The sequence below is a fragment of the Hippocampus comes genome, unplaced genomic scaffold, assembly GCF_001891065.2.
Source record: "Hippocampus comes isolate QL1 unplaced genomic scaffold, H_comes_QL1_v1.1 scaffold7, whole genome shotgun sequence".
NCBI lineage: Eukaryota > Metazoa > Chordata > Actinopteri > Syngnathiformes > Syngnathidae > Hippocampus > Hippocampus comes.
The window spans coordinates 5,758,302-5,779,828 of NW_017842060.1; the positions used below are offsets into that span (position 1 = coordinate 5,758,302).

Below are 21,527 nucleotides of genomic sequence, written 5' to 3' on the forward strand. Positions count from 1 at the left end.
TATTCGTGGAGATTCTTCAAGCATTAGTACACACAATGCAGTGGTGAAACAAGTCAAGCAAACACAATAGCGGTTGTCATGCTTAAAACTGGAGAAAAAAAAACGCCCTTTTACAAATCCAATGACGTAAATGTTCTTTCTGACATTCATCTGTTAAATAAAATAACATGTGAGTGCTGTGTAGTTAAAACAATCCAAATAATACAATATTTGAAGTTGATCCCATTAGTCTCGCTCTGCCATATACGGACATTCACTCTAAAGACACAGTGAAAAACCTCACCAACCAGATCGTCTAGCAGCATGACATTGTTAAAAATGAAGAAAAAAAGAAAGAAAGAGTATAAACAGGTCACAGCGTGCTGATTACACGTCATTGTGACCCACCAGGGAACTCATATTTTTTATCACCTCTTTATTTGTCACCAAGCACCATTACGCACAATGGACACGCATTTTGACCAATGATTTTGACCCCCCACCGCCCCCCAAAAAAGGGCCAGCTCTAAGAATTGGATCGTTTCAACCCACACATCATAAGCATAATAGCACACATTTTACATCTTCTCATTACGTCCAATCAGACCTGTCTCTTGTTGCTCTTTTGAGCTTCATGTCACTTCTCCTCCTCCTTGTGGCTTAACTGCGCACCTCCTCTTCACAGCATCCAACAAAGGTTTGTGGGCGGAAGGTGAACCAGAAAGAATTAGACACAAAAGTAGAGCCTGGCCAGTTTGTCATGCTTGTGCACGATCGAGCAAACTCGATGAAAAGTGGGTGTGTTTGAGAGCAGGCAAAAGCGCTCTACCGGTTGTTAACAAACGCGTGTTGGGCGGTTGTGTCAGTTTACTCAAAGTGGGCTTCACTCAAGAAAAAATACTTACATACTTATAGCAACTTGTTTTTAGGGGGATCTCAGTTTAACAGAGTATTACGAAGTTTCATGGGTACAAATGGTGTGCTAACTAGCACGTTCATTTTGCGCCGTCCTGAGTGTTTTTCATTTGATTGTTTTATAGTTTTGGCCTGGAAGTGTTTTTCACACAAATCCTTACTGTATGACTTTAGGAATGTGTTAGTAGGTTAAAGTTGGAATTACAAGATAGTCATCACGTGTATTGACTCAAATACAGATTTGCGTTTTGTTGCCATACATTGATTAAAATGAGTAATTTGCATTATTTATTTGGTGTTTTGTTTGTCTGTTACATTAATGTGATTAAAATTATTAGATATTAAATAAATTAATGTATTTAATTTTAGAACTATAATACATAACTCCGAGTACGTCGAATTTAATTTTTAATTTGTCTAAAAATCTTCATGGCGGTGGAAAAGTGTGAATCTTCCTCCCTCCTGTGGCAAAAGTGAGAAATTACATGTCGCCTGTGTATCCGAACTGCTAGCATGACTACTCACCAACCTAACCGTCTATTGGTCAATCATAAATAAAAAAACCTTGGGATTGGCCAAAATTTGTTGTCGTAACAGTAACCCGGAATACGTTGCACTCATGAAGCAACTTGTGTAAGTGACCCCTCTTGTCTGCTTCGAGACAATAAATAGACATTTTTGAACGTAGCAAATTATACTTATGTCTTGTTTTTTTTTTCAAACAAGGTGAGTGAATAGTGTTCAGTCATGCCGACGTCTCCTGTTAAAACCCGCATCCCTCTCACTAGTTTCGGGCACCTCATAACAGAGGTGAAGGTAAGCATCATTTTGCTCGACTCTCTGTGAATGGAGGTGATTCAAATATAGATTAATTATATATTGTCAAGATGCTTTGCTTGTTACCTTTACTTGGTGGCGTCATTCTTATCTTAATCTCTAAAATTCTGGTTTGTTTTCAAACACAGCACTGCACTTCGTTGAACATGAATGAGATTTCGTTTTAATAACTGGGGCGGGCCGAGATAACCTTGACATGTTAGGTATTATTTATTTACAGGTTGTGTGTAAATGCGTGCTTCCTCTTTCCTTTTGCAAAAACATGGATGCAAACACGATCTTTCAACACACGTAGAATAGCTCGTACTCTCACGATACAAAAGAGTAGACTTTTTTTTTCCCTTCTCCAGGAAAAAAAAAGCTTATTTCTTTTACGGTATAGTAACCAGCAACAGCAACAATGCAGATGTGCTTTTGTTAGCTAAATAAGGTGAATATTTTGCAAAAAGAAACATATGGCAAGCACAACAGTGACTTTGAAGCTCATATTTTTTTATTTATTTTGTGACACCTCACCACTAACAAAACAGGACAAGGAAAGGGCTTTAAGTGGCAAAAAAAAAAAAAAAACGTGAACTATGTGAGCGATGCTGATTCATCCATGACTTGAGTTGAATGTCTGTGGCTTTTTTTTTCCAATGGGGTTCTACAGACCATTCATTTCAAGAACTGCATCATATTTTCTGACGATTGTGACATATATTGTACATTTTAGACTACCAGTACTTCCGAAGAAAGACACATACTCTGTTCATGCTCAAGCTGAACAATTCCTCAAATTCAAATTACCATCGCAACGTAGTAGAATGCCATTTTCCAATTGCAAAGACTGCAGTGATTATTATTATTTTGATTATTTTAATCATTGCAATGAACTCAATTACTGAACTAAACATCGCATGTTCATTGAGGGTAGAATACATACAAATATGAAAGAAAACAAAACATTTCAGCCTTGCTATCGGAAATAAATAGCAACCGGTTGTGCCATACCGGAAATATGTCACATTTTTCGGAATGATTAAAGCAGAAATGAAAAGCCTTCCAAATTCGTCATCGTGTAGTTTTATTTTAAAACATGAATACGTCAACATGGAAAAAAAGTTACAGCTCATAGTCCAAATTTTATCGTATTAGTTTGGAGGTGCGAACACCTATGCTATTTTCTCCCCGCCCACAGAGTTTTGCAATGACTTATTTCAACATTTAGGTATTCACTTGCTTCTTCCGCTCTAAGTAACACCACACAGGTACTAGTTTGTTTGAGTTTCACTTTGAAGAGATGTGTGACCTCTTTTCAGAGAGGAGGAAATTGGTTTTGTTCCCGCAGAAATAGTGGTTACAGGAAACAAAAATGAAATATCAAGCAAGGGCGACAGAAAGGTCGGCTACCCATTGTATGTGCTCAAGCACATACATGAACCCGCACACACGTGCAGAGGGACGAGCGAGATTCAGGCAGTCACTCACAAACAACCGACAACAGTTTCAACAGCGCCAGCCTCAACTCCGGAAACAACAGCGGGTTCAAGTCTTTGACATCCCACAAGTTTCTCATGACATTCAAACAATAAGCAGTCATTGCGCCACAAAGCAAATTGCATGACTTGACATTAAAAAAAAAAATTGCAGCTAATTTCTCACTGAGTGTTGTTGCGTGTGGCACTTCAGAGGCAGCTGTTTGGCATCGAGGCGCCAGCGTCGGCGGAACTGACCGGTTTGAGAAAGTACTTCAATAGCTACACGCTGCAGGGGCGCCGAAATGTACGTAACATGCATGCATATGTAAATTGTGTTTCAGCATACTCTCAAAATGGTGCAATATCAATGCCTTGACATCTCCCTTCATTTCTCTCTGGGTAAAACTGTTCTATGGAAAGTGTCATAATTCGGGCCTGATCGATTATTCAGCTGCAATATTAGCAAACATTTTTTTGTGGGGGCAGGGGGCGCAGGGGCACATAATTTGCCATATTAAAATGTATGAAATTTAATCAACATGTATGCATATGCTTTCAATACTTCAGCACAATATCGGTCACTAACTAAAAATATAATCCATTACTTACTGCCCCTAAAATAAATAAATAAATATTTTCAGACTGTCATAATAATAGAAATCACTTATTAATCATAAATATAAAACGACTGTATTTTTACGCCACTACGCTAACAAGTGCATTGTTTATATCTGTAACATCTTAAAGCGGGGACCTGTTGTACATGAGGAAATATTATCATTGCTTTCCATCTGGACATGATGAAAATCTCTCTCTGCTTTCCTACAGTGCGTCTTGGCTACTTATGGCATCTTGCTCGTAACAGCGACGGCCTATTTCATGCACAGACAAGACAAAAAGGAAGCTCGGAAGGACTGCACTGTCTGAAAAAAAAAGCATACTTAAGTTTTTGACCCATTATTTATGCCGTGAGGACATTATGTGACAGAAATAAAGGTTTCATGATATTTGTGTTGTCAGGAAATGATGTGTATTATCTTATTTTTTTTTAACTGTTCTCTTATTTACAGCAGCTGGAGTCATGGTGAGTCAGTGGATGTTTATCTATCTGACGAGTGGAAACAATTCGTTACCAGGCTATCAAATTGTACTCTATTTTTAAAGCGAAAGCGGCCAATCAAATTCATTTGCTTTCAGTTTCATTCTGATCTCCTTGCACCCGAAAAGCCGTCATCGCGGAACAGCCGGTGTCTTCTGGTGGACACAATAATGCGTGGCAGATTATAATATTCTGATGCTGAATCATTATGCATTCTGAATGAGTCTAGGGTCCATTCACCAACTGCAATAAAATCCACACTATAGAGGGAGACCATATACCGGGTAAAAAGAAATAGTTTCACGCCTCCTTCATCCTTTAATCAAACAACTTAGTAAAATAGATTTTAAATGCACCACAATTGTTTTTACCAACAATTGTAAGCATACATTTTATAGAAATGTCTTAAACTTGAGTATGAATGCTGTTTCCCAAGTACCATCATCATGAGAACCAACATGAACCATGTAATGTATATAGTCAATACATTACATATAGGCTGTACTTTATTTAGTCAAGCTTTTTCGAATGTAAAAGCAGATGCCATGACTCAAGTCATTTTGAGCAATTGGACATTATTTACGCTTTTGTTATTTTTCACCGTACTGCCCAGCCCAAGAGGTAATACTTTATCTTTCTCTCTGTCTTCTGTCTTAGATTTGATTGATTACTTTCGAATGCGGTTTTCGTAATAATCGTTTCTCTTTATTTTATGGTCCACATTCGTATTGGTGTAAATGTGAGTATTCCTGCTGTGACTATCAAATTTTCCTCAAGGACTAAACGAAATATCCATGTATTTATCCGAGAGAACAGCTACCGTACATAGCTAGCCAGTTTTAGGTTTTCGGTGCTTGCCTTTCAAAATTAAACGCTTATCAACATAAAAGACGAACGAAAGAGAAAGTAGACGCTGCAGCGTTACCTGCAAGTCACGTGATTTAGCATAAAGCGACCGAGTGCTCTGACAGCTCCTCCTCCTCGACGTCCTGCTTCTCCCGGTAGAGTTAAAGCGAAAGTAAAACATGTTTACAGTGGGGTCCAGTTGCAAGCTGCAACAGTCCTCTGCACCTTTAGTAAGTATTCATTCATTTATAATGTTAGAATTATTATTAGAATTGCACACCGATAAGTTATGCACGTTTCTTTCAATGAAATACCTTTTGTTGACATCTTGCTGAATGTTACGATGAACACGATAGGGTACAACTTTGTGACTTCACTGTGACAGTGTTTACCAAGATTTCGCATCCATGTGATTGACAATGGATCCCCGTTATTCGCGGGGTATAGGGCCTGCGAGTAGCTAAAAATCAGTGTATAATTGACGCACATTATAAATGCCTTGGAAAAAAAAATGCATTTTTTAAACCCCCCCTCAATACTGAGAAAAAAACGGGGATAAACCTTCAATAAATGTGTCCTGTGAAAAACTGGGGTTGCCCCCCTTAACACATTTTTTTAAAAAGAAAATTAAAATATGTTGAAAAAAAATCCAAGAATAGGTTAAGATGCACGCGCTGAACAGTATGTCTATGTTTTTCTGATTGCTGTTCTTAATTCATGCATAAGTGCATTTCAACGTGCTTTTATCTTGAAAATAAAACAACAATGCCTGGGGTCTTGCCTCCAAAGCGAAATTGAAGCGAACCTGATGGCTCATCTTGTATTTTCATTCCATAATTAGTTTGCGGGTGCAATAATTGCATGGTTAACTGAGAAAGTTCACGGTGCAGTTTTTTGGCTTGTAAAACAAATTAGCAAGCTGATCAAGGGAAATTTAGTTGAGCAAAGTACTCAAAGTAATTACACTTATTGGATCAACATTTTCAGTCCTTTAATTAGTGCTGCAGCCTAAAATTATTTTGAATCTGATTTAACAATGTGTTTTGAGTCCTCTTTATTTTCATAAAACAGGATATTTCATATTGACAGTGCAAAATATGCACAAACATAAATTAATTATTAGCCAATTATTTGTTCCCTACGAGGTTGAGAGAATTGGCATAAATGTGATTTAGCAATTAAAAAAAAATTGCGCCATAACATATCAAGTGTCAAGTATCAAGTACAACTTTATTGTGCGAAATTTCCCCCCTCTTAAACAGACAACAAGAGGAGCCGCTGCGGGTGCCCGCGCCACCATCAAAAGAACACTTAACATAAAATGACGAAACAATACAACACAACACATAAAACAGACAATGAAAGAAAGTCATTATAAAAAGATATTTCGTCACTACGAGGAGCGTGACTGCACATCCCTTAAAACTTTTGATTTAAAAATAAAATAGAATCTTTTTTTCCCTTCACAGCACAATGTAAAAAAAATATCATTGTGCTGACATTTCAGTCTGTACTTTTTAAAAACTTTTTACCTAAATTCAGGATTTAATAAATGCTTCTATTTTTACAAGTCTTTATTTTATTTTTACAAACATGTCTGTTTGATTAGGTCAAAAGTAACTCAAATTGGGTGAAATAGTTAACCCAGCGCTGTGTCCACAAGGGACCAACCCGATGCTGGGTTATTTTTTGTCAGTGCATTGGGTTGAGGATTTGACCCAGCCCCTTGAGGTCAAGATTTAGATCCAACAAGGGGTACAAACTACCCATATTGATGAGTTAAAGTTACCAAGAAATGGGCTACTGGGTTATCACTACAGCTGTGGCTAAAAATAATACGGCCCGTAATTTTATTCCCAACATTTTCTAAGAATGTTGTATTAAATGGACTTCAACTTCAGTACACAAAAATGGCAACCAACTTCAGTTTTTCGACCCAATCTCCTGGTTAAAAATAATTAACCTAAACTTTGGTTAAAAGTAACCCAATCTGCTCAAAATTCATAGCGAGGAAACTAATTCAGTATTTTTTTTTTTGTGTGTGTATGTACTGAATCCGAGTACTTTTGCCACCTATGAGTGCCACTTTTGTTTGGACTGTTGGGCAGATTTCTGCATGTGTGAATGAACCATTATGTCGTGTGTTTCAGCACTTCCTCGCCTTCCGTCAAACAAGGGATCGAATCAGGAAGCAGGAAGCTCTCCTCAGTCAATGCCAACTCGAAGCGCCATGGTGCCGCAAAGCGGACCTAGCGGGTGATGGTGCCCGGAGCCGACGTTCTGCAGGCGGCGGACGGGGGAAGAAATGGTGCAATATGTGGTCTTCCAGCCGAGGTTTCCCTCAGATAGGATGGTTAGAGATAAGCCTAACAGAACAATAAGAAAGAAAAAGAATGCAAACCAACAGAAGCAGAGTCCAGCTTCTGACGAGCCTGCGACACCTCAAGAAGTCCAGAGTACGGAACAGAACCAGGACATCGCAGAGAAGCCGCTGGAAACGCTGCACTGGAGCCAGCGACACAGTCTACACCTCTCAGATCAACAACTTGAAACCTGGTGTCAGGTGCTTGGCTCTTGTTACTCCTGTTGTCATACTGGAATAAGGGTGAAGCAGAGGTCTGGAAAATATCTTGGTTTCGCTTTTAAAGATCACACCGTACCTGTTGCACACAAAAACACCACACGAGGAACTAGTTTTAGCTTCCCGGGGAAGTAGCGGGTCAAAATGTTGCTGTGAAATGACGAAATCTCAAGATGAGAACATTCATTTTGTGTACTGTACCGACACTCACCTTATATTAGTCGTTCCTGTTCAGCACACTCAAATACAGTACATCGGTAAACAGGAATTATAATATTATTGAAAGTGATGTACAATGATAAATTATAACCTACCCAATACGTACGGTCTGTCAACTGTAGATTTGCGTTAAATCTTATCATGCCAGATTTTTTTGGCATTCCTCCGTCCGAATGTTGCGAACATTTGGACCACGGTTGTCAATTTTCCTAAACGCTTTTTGAGGAAAATAGTTACTGGACGGGTTGGAAAAGTCGCGAAAGATAGCGAAAGCATCGCTAAGTTGGCAACACTTAAGACACCCGTCGTTGTTCATGTCCGCAACCCATTAGCATCACAAATGTGCGCATCAATAGATACACTTTCAAAATAAAAGCACCACGTATGTTTTATTTTGACTTCATGGTGACTGTGAGGCGGGCCAGATTTGGCCCCTGTGCCTCACTTTGTCCAGATAATTTTAGGAATGAATATTTGAACACATACAGTGGACAGAAAACACACGTGGACAGAAAATATCACAATATTTACACGCATGTATTCTTTATCCTCGATGAAAAATGATAAAATTGACAGTATGCTAATGAATCATTCACAGTCCCGATAAAAGAAAATATACGATTCGTCTTCCTTTGTGTCTGCATGACTGTTACTCTACTGCCTCCTTGTGGTTCGATGATGGGGGATGAGGATGTTAGGAAATGTTTCGCTGATAAATCAAGGCTCCCCCGATCTATCAAATTGGAAAGTAGACATTTGACTGTGTGATGTGTGCTCACGTCCTTTGTTCACTGTACGTGCAGAGTGGAGCGGACGCGGCCAATTTGCCAACTCACCTGCGTTCGTTCAGCAGCCCGGAAGAGTACAAACTGGTGAAGCGCACTCACCAGCAGCTCCAGCACAGCTCCTACTACTGGGGAGCAATGAACATGGAGGAGGCGCACAAAATGCTCAGGCTGGCATCACCGGGCGCCTTTCTCATCCGGTGAGTCCAATTTGGGAAAAAAGCTTATTGGAGTTACCTCAGTGGTGGTCCTGGCTAGATTTGCGCCCTGGGCGATATGTCCCTTGTCTAGGCTATCACCACCAAACTCAGTTTTGCTCCTGTTGCCTTTTTAAAAACATGCGCAAGCGTGCATGCATGCGAACGTTTTTTTTTTTTTAAGCTAGCCTACATTTGACCACGTCTACGTCCAATAATGCACCGCGTCCTGTGTATGTATTAAATTCAGAAATAGCACCCACAAATAACACTGCGCCTTTTAATACTGTGCGCCGTATGGTCGTGAAAATACGGTACTTGGTCCAGTTCTACTACTACAGCTAGGAAGCTATATGCTAAAAAACTGTTTTTTAAATAACGTTCTCATAAGTGGTATGTGTTATGTATTTGGGCTGCAGGATCTCTGGACCCATGTGGATTCTTTTTTTTTCTACTCATGCAAGTGAGTGATTCCTGCTCAGTGCCCCACTAGCCAGCAAGCCAGATTAAAAAAAAAAAAAAAAACGGGATGCGTCAGGAAAGGCATCATGCATAAAATTTGCCAATTCATGAGAGTGACTTGCTGTGGCAACACCTGATGGGATAAACCACAATGACATGCAAATGACTGAATCTTGTCTTTCCAGAGACAGCGGGCAGCCGGACGTGTTCTTCACCCTGAGCTACTACAGCGAAGATGGGCCAACGAGCGTCCGCGTACTGCTCCGAAAGTTGCTCTTCGCTCTCTGCGGGAGCCAAAAGACTTTCGCCTCCCTCTTTGATCTGCTGGCTTACTACAGGAGTCCGTTGTGCAAACTGACTGCGCCGTATCGCCAGCAACGGCCCGAGCGCCTCAAGCAGATTTGCAGGAGGGCGATGGTACACATGTATGGAGCCGAGAACATAAGAAATTTAGCAGGACTCAGTTGTGAGGTGAAAGACTACGTTCTTGCCTATCCTTACTCGATATAGGGCGAATGTGGTGTGTGTGTGTGTGTGTGTGTGTGTGTGTGTGTGTGTGTCGTCCATCTTGTTTGAGGTTTGAGTCATAGATGAAAGAGGAGAAAATCTATTTATCCAAGTTCTGGACCGAACCGAATAATGTTTTTGGATTTCAGAAATGCAGGCTCATTCAAAGTGCGACAACAAAAATGATTTATTTCCAGAAAAATGCACCGACAAAGTACGAACAGAAATCCCTGATCACATGGAGCCAAGTGAAGCCATGCATAAAGCAAAGCGCTTGCACAAGACAACACCAAGAATAAACAAAAGGAAATGTCAAGAAGCCAATGACTCGAAGCTAAAGATCAAGATTAATAAGAAAAAAAAATCAAATCAAATGAAAACCGATGAATAACGAGAGCGACTATGGAGAGTATCGAGGGGTCGAGAAAACAACACTTGAAGCACAACAGCGAGAGAGGTCAATAATCCGACAAGAGACGAGGCAGCCTGGCAGTTCTGAAATATAAGGCAGGCTTGATTGGTAACCTCAGAACAAGTGTGCCTGCTAGAGGGAAACGCCCTTCACTCCAGCTGGGGCTGAAAACAAAACAGACATGACACCATCCGTCCATCCATCCACAGCTCAACACAGCCAAGAAAAAGTCCAATAAACACCTTGGTCAAGATCGAGTGCATAAAAAAAATAAGTTGCAACAACGACTGAAAAAGTGCATTCACGGGTTGAAAGTTCACCTTTTAAGGTCATATACTGCATTTGACATTCAGCCTCCCACTTCAGCCAGAAACCCCACAACTGGATCCTCAACTTTTTTGTGAGTGGTTTGGTCAAGATCGAGTGCATAAAAAAAGAAGTTGCAACAACTACTGAAAAAGTGCATTCACGGGTTGAAAGTTCACCTTTTAAGGTCATATACTGCATTTGACATTCATCCTCACACTTCAGCCAGAAACCCCACAACTGGATCCTCAACTTTTTTGTGAGTGGCGTCGTCTATGTGTGTTCGTTACTGTACCTGCGGCTTTTTACAACGCAAGTAAATATTTTTTTGCGGATTTGGAATGATATGCAGGTCAAACAGTACCTTAATGATTAAAAAAATGTAGTGAGTTGATTTTTTGTGAAAGCAGTTTTGTGCAGTCCTTAAAAGGTACTTTTCTGCAAGAGAGCTATTTGTATAATATATGGTTATTTTGTTGTTTTCTTCCAACCCATTGTTTTTGGGTTCGGATAGTGGATTCTCTTATTCATGCATTGAGAAATGTACGATGAAAAATGAAATGAAATAGATTACGAACACATATTTTGCACATATTTTGTCCATATTTCTAATGGTATTTTTGTCACACATCTGGTTAGGAGGTGTATGATCCTATGTGGCCCCTTCAGTTGCATTGATGAAAAATTGGGGCCCCCTCCAGCAGTTGCCCATCCCTGGTCTAGGTTCTCTCTTTCCATCTATCTTTAAAAGGTGAATGAGCTTTACATTTTAAGATTCTTTACTGTAAATAGCTTGTTCAGATAATGTACATATTACCCACAATTTACAGGAATGGAGAATATATTTGAAAGCCGCCAGGGCCTGCCACGTGAAAAAAGCGTTTTCAAAAAAAAAAAAAAAAAAAAAAAGAAGATCAAAGATTTATTTGTCTGTTTAATTTCATGCTACATAGGTGGGCAGGCTCTCCAGAGACCCAACTAATTTGTATACAAGCAATTATAGTCTAGTTTTTGTAGTATGTTCCCTTTAAGGAAATAAATGTCCACTAGGGGGCAGAAAAACATAATTTGGGTGACCTCTGAAAACATTATGAAACTTTTTTTGTAATTTCCAGGTATGCGTTGCCTAGGAAAGGTTGGGAGGTACCATGACGGCTACTGCAACACAATGGTTATGTTAATTTATGTAGCAGGAATATTTTTTCCTCCTTTCGTTATGGTCACTGTTTCATTTCTTGAGATAATAACGTCACTGATGAGTAATTATGTGTACGCCATTGCCCTAAAAATATTAGTTTGGGAATAAATGTATGTAGAAACCAAACTGAATGTTTAAATAGCTTCCTTGCTTACGATGGTGAAGTTGACATTGACTGACCTCTATAAGTGTTTACCTTATAATTGCCGATAGATGCCAGAAGATGCCGGAAAGGCACTCGGAAGGTCCTCAACGTACTTCTCCATCGTTCATTCATTGTTCTACTTTACTACGTTTTTTTTCCATGAGTTCTACTTCCTATGCCCTAAATCTGACTGGCAGCGGCCCTCTTCATTCTAAATTAGAACTCATCGCCCGGGACACACTTTTCTTTGCCTTAAAATGATGCTGTTTAACCTTCAACGTGATGACGGAGCTTCATTATCGTATATATGTATTCTAAATTCTATCAAATGTTTTTTTTATTGAGAGATTTGATGGTTAAAAAAAATACAGCATATCGCTAGTCACAAGAAATCTTCAGGTCTCAAGCAGGCCCAAGTTACTGTGAAAAAAAAATCAAGCAAATCGAGTTGCTACCAAATTTCAAACAAGTCGAGTTATTATGTAGTTGAAGGAAGTTGTACGCGAGGAATGGCACATCCGTTTCATAAACGTACTTAAATTCGTTCGAACGAGTTTGCCAATCAAATTTGTTTGTTTTACTCCACATTGGAAGTTCCGTGAAATGTCGTGATTAAAAGACATTTCAAGCATTTTTTTTTAAGGTATTCAGATCTAATTTCAATGGTGATTCGTCATTCGAGTGTTTGACTGTTGACGACCACGTTCACGGAACAAATAAAACTCGTATGTGCAGGCACCCCCCTGTATCTATTTCACATCCTTTTGGCGCCGGCGGGAGCGCGCCCCCCTGCGCGTGCGTGACACGTGAGCTGGGAGGAGGGGGAGGATGAGAAGGAGGGCGCTCGAGAGCTCCAGCGCCGTGTTCAGCCGGTGAAATCCACTCACACACGCGCGGGCGGGATTGTCGGATCGTTGAAAGAGGCGGCAGACGCGGAACGGAACCGGTGGCGGTGCTGGAGCGCTCAGGCCCCCCGAATTGGAGCATCCCTTTCCCCCGGGTTGCACCTCGCTCCCCCTGCGCGCCTCTGCTCCAGAGGGAGGCCCCGAGCGGCGACGGGATGTAGCAGCGGATTAACGGCGGAGGAGAGCGGCGGGACGTGGAGGGAAAGGGAAGGACATGGGGAAGGACCAGGAGCTGTTCCAGGCCGTCAAGACCGAGGACTTGCTGACAGTTCAGCGCCTCCTGCAGAGACCTCGGCCCGGGAAAGCCAGTGAGTATCTGCCCGACATCCCTCCGTCCCTTCTGGAACATACACACACACGAAGTACAAAAGCTCCAATGAATTCCGAAATGTTTGAGATTTGTGTGTGTGTGACGTTGCACGTGTGGGCATTTACCTGGACATCAACTGCACTTGAATTATTTTTTTTCCATGCACAGATTGCGTATGTGCGTGTGTGTTTTTGCAAGGAAGCAAGGGATGGGAGGTGCGGGGTTCAAGAGGACGTCTGTATGTGTGTTGTGACGTCAGCATAATTGTGATGACGTTGCACGCGTGTGAGAATAGTTCTGGGATTGCTGTTTAAACTGCACACAGACCGCATGCGTGTGATGGTGGTGACGATTGGATGTGTGTGTGTGTGTGTGTGTGTGTGTGAGTGTTTAGAGGGTGGGGAGGATGGTACACTGTGTGTGCGTGCTGCACTTGTCTTTCTGTTTGTGCGGCATGACCCTTGGCATCCTACCTTGTGTGTGTGTGTGTGTGTGTGTGCGTGTGCGTGTGTGTGTGTGTGTGTGTGTGTGTGTGTGTGTGTGTGTGTGTGTGTGTGGAAATTTTTACCTATTCTCCACACAATGCTAATATGTGCACTTGGTGATTGAGCGTGTGCACGTGCGTTAGTACAGTGACACACAAGTGACCCGACACCAACCGACATTGAGATTTTAAAATGTTTTTTTTTTTTTTTACTTTACCTTGCAAAGTGCAAACCTGAGCTATAACTGTTGCATGATGCCAGTGTGCACTTCATATGAACGCATAATGGCAAATGTCATTGAAATGCTAATTCTAACATCGTTCGTCGCTTTCAAATAGTAATAGTGGCGCAACGCATGTAGACAGATAATGGAACAACACAGGCTTATATTCCATGTCTGCCATGAAAAAGGAGTGATATTTCCGAGTCTTAATGAGTCTCTAACAACAGTAGATGACGTTTATTCTTCTTTCTTCCTGTGTAACTGTATAGAATTTTACTGTCTCCCAGTGGCCAAGACACATGGAGAAGCAGTACAGTGAATTGGATTGTAGCATTAAATCATAATGCACAAACAGTTTGTTTATTTTCTATTTAACAATGTTGTGACTATGTTTTTATAATATGCAGTATTTATAGAGGGCTGTTTTCCCTTAAAAACACAAACAGAGAAAATAAGATTTTTTTTTGTGGCGGCTGGAACGGATTAATGGCATTTCCATTCATTTCAATGGGAAAATAGTATTTGAGATAGTAGTGTTTGAGTGTTTTGAGGAGGGCCCAACCAATATGGATTTTATGAGGCAGATTCAAATATTTGGCAGAATGATTCGGATGATTTGGTGAAAAAAAATGAATTGATTTTTTTAGTCCGTTAAAGATTACAGAAATAAAGATATGAACTATGGCGGAATAGTCGACTGTTTAGACGTCGAAGAAAAAAAAAATAGTCCGTTAATGATTACAGCAATAAAGATATGAACTATGGTGGAATAGTTGACTGTTTAGACGTCGAAGAAAAAAAAAATGGCTGTGCATGTGTGTGCGAGTTTGAAGTGAGACAGGTTGTGTATGTCTTAAAGTGAGACAGGCTGTGTGTGTGTGTGTGTGTGTGTGTGTGTGTGTGTCCATGCGAGGTGCAAGTGCATGAAGGTCCTCCACTGCTCTCGGGACAGGGAGATTATTGGTGTGTAAAGACGCCAGATGTTAATGGTAATCGTGTGATGATGACGAGAGTGCACGTGACGACGCCCGGCGCGCACGTGCCCGAGAGTTGTTGACGGGGCGTCAGCTGAGACTGGAGGTGATAATTAGATTTCAATTACAGTCTTGCCAACGCAGCCTTCCTCCGCCTCGCCCATTTCATCGCCTCCCGCTCAAGTCGTCACCCCCTCGTCGCCGGGCCTTTTAATTGCATCTCCTTTCTGCTATTTCGACCCGTTTGTGTTGACCCCTCCGCTCGCCTCTCTCCTCCCGCTCCTCATCTCAGACAGCAGTGCCACGGCGAGGAAAAACGCTTCTCCTCAAATGCCAGAACAAATCAGCTCTGAGTGTTCAGTCCACTGTGTTCGATGACCGAGAGGGAGAGAGAGAGGTGGGCTGTTTGCAGCAAAAGGAGGTAAAAAGACAGGAAGTCACGACGAGAGGTTAAAGGGTGACGGATGGAAGGTGTGAGACGCGACAGGAGAGCGGATTTGCATTTGAATAATTGAACAGGCCTCGCTGCTGGAGGATCCTGGCAGCACTTCCCTGTCGTCAATGAGGAGCAAGACTTTTTCATGTTCTGCGGTCAGGAAAATTAATATCAGTTAGCGAGGCGAGTCTTTTCTCGGGCACGACTGATATGGATTTTTTTTGGAGGCCATCGTGCTGCCTGCGTAGAACGTATGATTAGAAAGAAACATTTTCTGGTTGACTTGCCCTTTTAATCAACAGAACAAAAAGACGTCTGTGTTTGGAGTGTCTCTTTCGTCTTGCGCTCTCTCTCTTCCTCCTCTGTGTGTAACTGTTCACCCCTCCCCTCTCTGCCCACGAGAAGCAGAAATAAAGCTCGTTTTCTCACCTCTGCCACCAGCCGATCATATTTTCCTTGCTGAGACGTCCCCTCATCCTTACTGGTGACAGCCAGTATTCGCAGTGATTGAAACCATGAGTTTTTAAAACCAAGCCTTCTGAGAAAAAATAAATAAATAAAAAATATATATTTTAGATTTTTTTTTAATGAGGAAAACACAATTCTATACTATTTTCCATCGGTTTTCTGATCCGCTTTATCCTCACAAGGGTCGCAGGGGTGCTGGAGCCTATCCCAGCCGTCTCCGGGCAGTAGGCGGGGGACGCCCTGAACCGGTTGCTAGCCAATCGCAGGGCACACAGCGACAAACGACCATCCACGCTCACACTCACACCCAGGGACAATTTGGAGTGTTCAATCAGCCTGTCATGCATGTTTTTGGAACGTGGGAGGAAACCGGAGTACCCGGAGAAAACCCACACAGGCCAGGGGAGAACATGCAAACTCCACACAGGGAGGCCGGAGCTGGATTTGAACCTGGTACCTCTGCACTGTGAGGTCGACACGCTAACCACTCGCCGCTCCATACTATTTTACTTTTTTTTTTTTTTTTTTTTTAAGCATGCAATATTGACATAATAGGCTCCAGCACAACCCGCGACCCTTGTGAGGATAAGCGGATCAGAAAATGGATGGATGGATGGATGGATGGATATTGACATAATTAAATAGAATGAAAAGAGATTTTATTCAGTTATGATGCTTTTCTGATTGTGAGAAGCCAAAATGATGTCTTGATGATGCGCTTTTCAACTGAGTGCTCCAGCGTGGTGCAGTTTTTACTTACTTAGTACCACGGAGCTGCAACGCCTTTTTTTTTTTTTTTACATGTTTTGCTACTTTTCAATCATCTCCAGCGACATCCCGTGAGCCTCGACTGACTTTCACGCGCGTGTGCAAATGTGCAAATAGACAGAGGTCGAAACAGGACTTGAGGAATCCTGATAATGAGAACCCAGGAGAACCTCACTCCTCACCACTTCCCATCTCAAGGGGGATGTCTTCAGAGAGTCTATTCCAAAAAGTTGCCCGGAAGCATCCTACTGGCATGGAATGCGAATGAAATCGGAAATAATTTTATGCGGATCGCACGCTTGGACATTGCCACGCGAGACGAGCTTGTTGCGGGAAAATATCACAGTCTCATATCATAGCCAAAGCGGCTGAGCGTATGCGAGATGCATATGCAATGGCACGTCGAGCGGTTGCCACGGTAACATTGTCTCGGATGCAACATCGTCGCTAAAATTAACATAGCATTTTGAACTCCACATGACCCACCGATGATGAGAAAAATGTGTAATTAATGACATAAAATGCTCAATAATGTATCACTCTTGGGGTCATTTTATTAGGTACCATTTTCCACCCGGGATGGGAAAGGATATAAAAATGTGGATGTAAAATAGGTAACATTTTAAAGATGAAATAATTCTTGATACTTAAATTGAATATATGAACCTGTTACTACTAACAAAAAGTATTCATAATAAAATAGAATTTAATGTGCAATTTAAAAAAGTAACCAGTAAGTAAAAAAGTACGTTTTTGCACGCAAAATGGTTCATTTGATTAATATTTCTTGTTATTCTTGTTGACAGGAAATAACCACACTAATTAGTGAACAAGATAATAAATGCAAAATAAATAAGTACTTTTGCATTCGCCATTTTCAGGAAAAAAAAAACCCTGAATGAATTAAATGAATACCACTATTTTCATAATGAAAAAATAATTCATTGTTATGTTTTCTATTTCCTTTTTAAATGACAATTGAGCCCTCATTTATAATGCTAAATATGTAAACTTGGCATATCCACTTATTTTATTTTACTATTTGCCAATTTTAATAAGTACAGCACATACATCAGCCACATCTTTCATACCAATCAACATGTGCAATGTTTTTTAAGAATGTGATTGATTTTATTTTACCACAATATTATACAATATGTATTCAATGAAAAAAAATGCTTGGTAATTTACATGTTTTAAAACCTAAAGTAAAAAGTATTTCTTCATGAAATAAATGAATACAATTGAGGAATACATTTTGAAGGGAAAAAAAATCAGAAAAAAAAATCAATAAAATGTCAGTCATAAATGTTGTAATTCATTTTTAGGATGTACTAATTCATTTTTGTCTTCTGATTTAGGGGAACGGGGGGACTAATTTTCACGCAATAAATATTTCAAGACTGTAAGTGCTCAACCTTACCTAGCCTAGCCGTGGTTCATTACATCGGGCCTCACCTTTCCTCCCCCCACGGTCACGTGAAGTGACGCAGAACCGCATTGCATCACACTGACGGCAATTCTGAATGTTCCCTTCTTCTACGGCTAAAAAAGGAACACAAATGCTGATGGATTTGAGCGATATAGGCGCAGCGTCATGCCCCCGAGAGCAACCTATTGGGAAAAAGATCATCAGCCGGCTGCTGGGGTTCATGTGACTAACTGACAGTCTGACGCTGACACAGATATCCGTACTCATTGATTCATCTGCCAGTCCACTGAGGGGGGGCGGCCCTTTTTTTTTTCCCACATTTAATCCAAGAGCAATGGCAGCGGGAAGGGTGCAAACACACGCGCACGCATTCTCGTCAGCCGCCGAGTGTAAACAGAGCCGCACAACCACCAATCAGATGCCACTCTTTTAGCAAATTACAGTCGAAATTAGAGTGTGAGAGCAGGATGAAGGGATGAAGTGCAGATAGGGATGCGGCGAGTGGAGGGGGGGAAAAGCTTTTGCCCAGATTACAGAACAGCCTCAGATTACGGCCTGGTGCACGGATTATGAGGGTTTGACCAAAAAAAAAAAAAAAAAGGAGAACGTGTGTTGTGTGTGTGTGTGTGTGTGTGTGGGTGTGTGTGTGTGTGTGTGTGTGTGTGTGTGTGTGTGTGTGTGTGTGTGTGTAAATGTGTGCATGAGCGCTCCTTGCTGCAGTTTGGTGTCTTCATCCTTCTTATGTGCTTTCAAAGATCAAGGTTATCACCACACGCACATCACGATGCGCTCACATGCGCAAACGGCCAAACATTAGGAAAATATACGCGGTTGACAACAAACAAACAAACAAACACCGATACTTTACACACTCACACTGCGCTTTTTTGCAAAGATAAACCCACATCTGCCACCCTCGCCGCCACCAAATTGGAAAACAGTTTTGTTTTTCATCGTTGACTTTGGGATACGATGAGCTCCAGGCTACACAGGCTATCATTATCAAAAAGATGAATGACAAAATAGCGTCTCTTACATTACTGCATCACCGCTTGAATGTTTGGCCCGGTATATCCAGCGAGTAGTTGTAATTCAGTAGCAGTGGTGACTCTGTCGGCTCCTTCACAGCCTCAGTGTGACATTGTGCTTCCATTCAACTGGTCACTTGCCCCGAGCTCACCTCGACTCCCCGGAGGCCGAAAAGTGGCACAGCGTGCGGGAAACCTGCGGGGAAATAAATGAATATGGAGAGCAGAGAATACATGAATACATCTTTTTTCCTAGTTTTAAATGTAGACGCTTTCTATTAGAAAATTTTCTTGTGTTTCAGAGCTCCTTGGAGCAGCCAAGCGAGTAAACGTCAACATCCAGGATGCAGACGGGTAAGGAGAAACACCTTTTTTTTCCCCCCAAATCGTTTGATGAGAGAATAATGGTTTAAAATGTAGAAAATGTTTCCGCCGCTACTATTTTGTGATGGCTTCAAGTCAAAAGTTTGACAGGACAGGAAGTCGTCATGCTAAGTGAACAACTCAAATGGAACTGGATGAATCAAATATTTTGTAATCGCAAGATACAGGGGAATAAAAAAGATTATTTTTCAAAATTGTTCAGCTCTCGTGACTGCTCACAAATCTCTTTGATGATCCAAAACAAATAATAGTAGATCAGAACAAAAGTAGCAATTAGCAAGCGGAACGCTTATAGTGGTACCTCTACTTACGACATTAATTGGTTCTAAAAGAAATTTCTTAACTTGAAAATTTTGTAAGTAGGGACACGTTTTCCATGTAAATGCTCTAATCCGTTCCAAGCCCCCCCAAAATTCAGATATAAATGTTTTCCAAAGCAGAAAAATGCATCAAGATATGGAACAAACAAATGTTACAATTAAATTATCGCACAATAAATGAGAGTTGTGCATGACGTAAAAAACAAAGAACAGAGTAAAAAATAAAAATGATGGTCATTTAACTTTTAATTGCGTCCTTGTCGTTTTTTTGCCCTCTTTAGTCTATGTTCTCTCTCAGAAGTGGTTTCTGCCTGGCGTTTTGCAAAGAACTGATCCAAGGGCGTTTGCTTTTGTCGGCTTTTAATAATCCTTCGAAAATGTCCAAGGCAAACATCAGCATAGTGAGCGATCGACTGACTGGTGAACACTTTTTCTGGGTGATTCATACTTATGTGAAACTATCGAAACGTCTCATGGCCCGAGGGGTGAATGACAAGGACGCTGAATCGACACAGATCTATCTATCTACACACACATACACATACGGTAGAGATCCCTCTTAGCCAATGGGATGCCAGGAAGATGCTCGGTAATAGCCAATGGCAGAGCAGCTGGAAGTATGTTGCGTTCAGGAAACTCGCAGCTGCGAGTTGCACACCATTCTGTATTTTCACCTTTCGTATCTTGAAATTTCTTTTGTAACCAGAGGCAATGTTTTCCTGTTGAGGCGTTTCGTAACTTGAAAATTTCGTGTGATAACATAACTGGTGTGCAGCATTTGTGCGACTCTTCCAAGTACAATTTACCCAAAAGGCAAAGTAAAATTCATTGTGTTCTGTCCCGGAGTGAGTAGACATTTTTTTTTTGTAAGTGTTCCCTTGGATGCACAACTCTTGATTTTGGCCTATTTTTAGACTTTGTGATTGGTTTCATCGTAATGTGCGCACATGCACGGTTTGCCACCATGTTCCATTTGGCTTCGGATTTTTTTTTTTTTTTTTTTTTTAACAAGTTGAGTGGAATCACATCATTGGTTCCAACTGCATCGTTAATGACTGATGATTGGTCGATTCGGCTACAGGGCCCGGCTTCTATATTCACAGGGGATCCATTAGACACTCCCGCATGTCCACAAACACACACACACACACACACACACACACACACACACACGCGCACACACACACACACACACACACACACACACACACACACACACACACACGTACACACACATGCGCTATGTGTGTATGCCAGGCTCTAGGGCAGAGCAATTGCTTATTAATGGAAGTAGGTCATTTGAACCCCCCCCCCCCCTTCGTCGCTCTCACACTGAGCCGAGGGGTGGAGCTGTTCTATGCCAAAGATTAATTCGGCTTCAAGTTATGCTCTTGATTTTACGCATACGCGTGTATTGACGTGTAACGTTTTCACCTCATCTGTGCATGTGTGAAGGTTGTCGCCTCTGCATCACGCTGCTCTGAGCGGCAATAAGGAGATGATCTCTCTGCTGCTGGAGGCTCAGGCAGCCGTGGACATTAAAGACAATAAAGGTAAAAAAAAAAAAGTCATTTGCATATTTTATTTCGCTGTGTTGAAGGCTTACAACAGTGAGCGAATGGGGGAAGAATTCTCATTGGGAAATGAATGGAAGTGGAAGATATGGGGGACGCCATCTTGCTTGTGAGCAATGCATTGTGGGTTGATCCCAATTTTACAAGAATGAAATCAGAATATTACATCACAAGCTTGTGATTTCACAGGAAATCATTTTTTTACAAGACAAAAATGTTGCAAGAGTCAAGTCCTGGTATTCCGAGAAAAAAATAATTTCTTGACAATAATA

At 41.2% G+C, this 21,527-nt stretch overlaps 3 protein-coding genes across 3 annotated transcripts in view; all 3 read left to right on the plus strand.

The window, feature by feature from the left end:
• Positions 1 to 1,485: 1,485 nt before the first annotated feature.
• LOC109511500 (up-regulated during skeletal muscle growth protein 5-like) lies at positions 1,486 to 4,215 on the plus strand. Its single transcript, XM_019862648.1, has 3 exons — positions 1,486 to 1,710; positions 3,403 to 3,495; positions 4,020 to 4,215. Exons 1-3 carry the CDS (start codon positions 1,642 to 1,644, stop codon positions 4,116 to 4,118), a joined length of 261 nt encoding a protein of 86 aa, XP_019718207.1. The 5' UTR covers positions 1,486 to 1,641; the 3' UTR covers positions 4,119 to 4,215.
• Positions 4,216 to 4,888: 673 nt separating this feature from the next.
• Positions 4,889 to 10,561, plus strand: LOC109511499 (suppressor of cytokine signaling 1-like). The gene is made up of 4 exons (XM_019862647.1): positions 4,889 to 5,366; positions 7,287 to 7,699; positions 8,740 to 8,921; positions 9,566 to 10,561. Exons 2-4 carry the CDS (start codon positions 7,442 to 7,444, stop codon positions 9,888 to 9,890), a joined length of 765 nt encoding a protein of 254 aa, XP_019718206.1. The 5' UTR covers positions 4,889 to 5,366; positions 7,287 to 7,441; the 3' UTR covers positions 9,891 to 10,561.
• A 2,016-nt stretch (positions 10,562 to 12,577) lies between these two features.
• Positions 12,578 to 21,527, plus strand: part of LOC109511198 (caskin-1-like) — a 31,731-nt gene continuing 22,781 nt past the window's right edge. Inside the window, 3 exon segments of the mRNA XM_019862071.1 lie at positions 12,578 to 13,161; positions 19,280 to 19,331; positions 21,137 to 21,234. Coding sequence (XP_019717630.1) covers positions 13,068 to 13,161; positions 19,280 to 19,331; positions 21,137 to 21,234 — 244 coding nt within the window. The 5' untranslated portion in view covers positions 12,578 to 13,067.

Coding starts and splice junctions, on each gene's coding strand:
- LOC109511500 (XM_019862648.1), top strand. CDS start 1,642: ATGCCGACGTCTCCTGTTAAAACCCGCATCCCTCTCACTAGTTTCGGG. Junction 1,711..3,402: donor ACCTCATAACAGAGGTGAAG/GTAAGCATCATT, acceptor GTGGCACTTCAG/AGGCAGCTGTTTGGCATCGA. Junction 3,496..4,019: donor CGCTGCAGGGGCGCCGAAAT/GTACGTAACATG, acceptor GCTTTCCTACAG/TGCGTCTTGGCTACTTATGG.
- LOC109511499 (XM_019862647.1), top strand. CDS start 7,442: ATGGTGCAATATGTGGTCTTCCAGCCGAGGTTTCCCTCAGATAGGATG. Junction 7,700..8,739: donor AACTTGAAACCTGGTGTCAG/GTGCTTGGCTCT, acceptor CTGTACGTGCAG/AGTGGAGCGGACGCGGCCAA. Junction 8,922..9,565: donor CCGGGCGCCTTTCTCATCCG/GTGAGTCCAATT, acceptor TTGTCTTTCCAG/AGACAGCGGGCAGCCGGACG.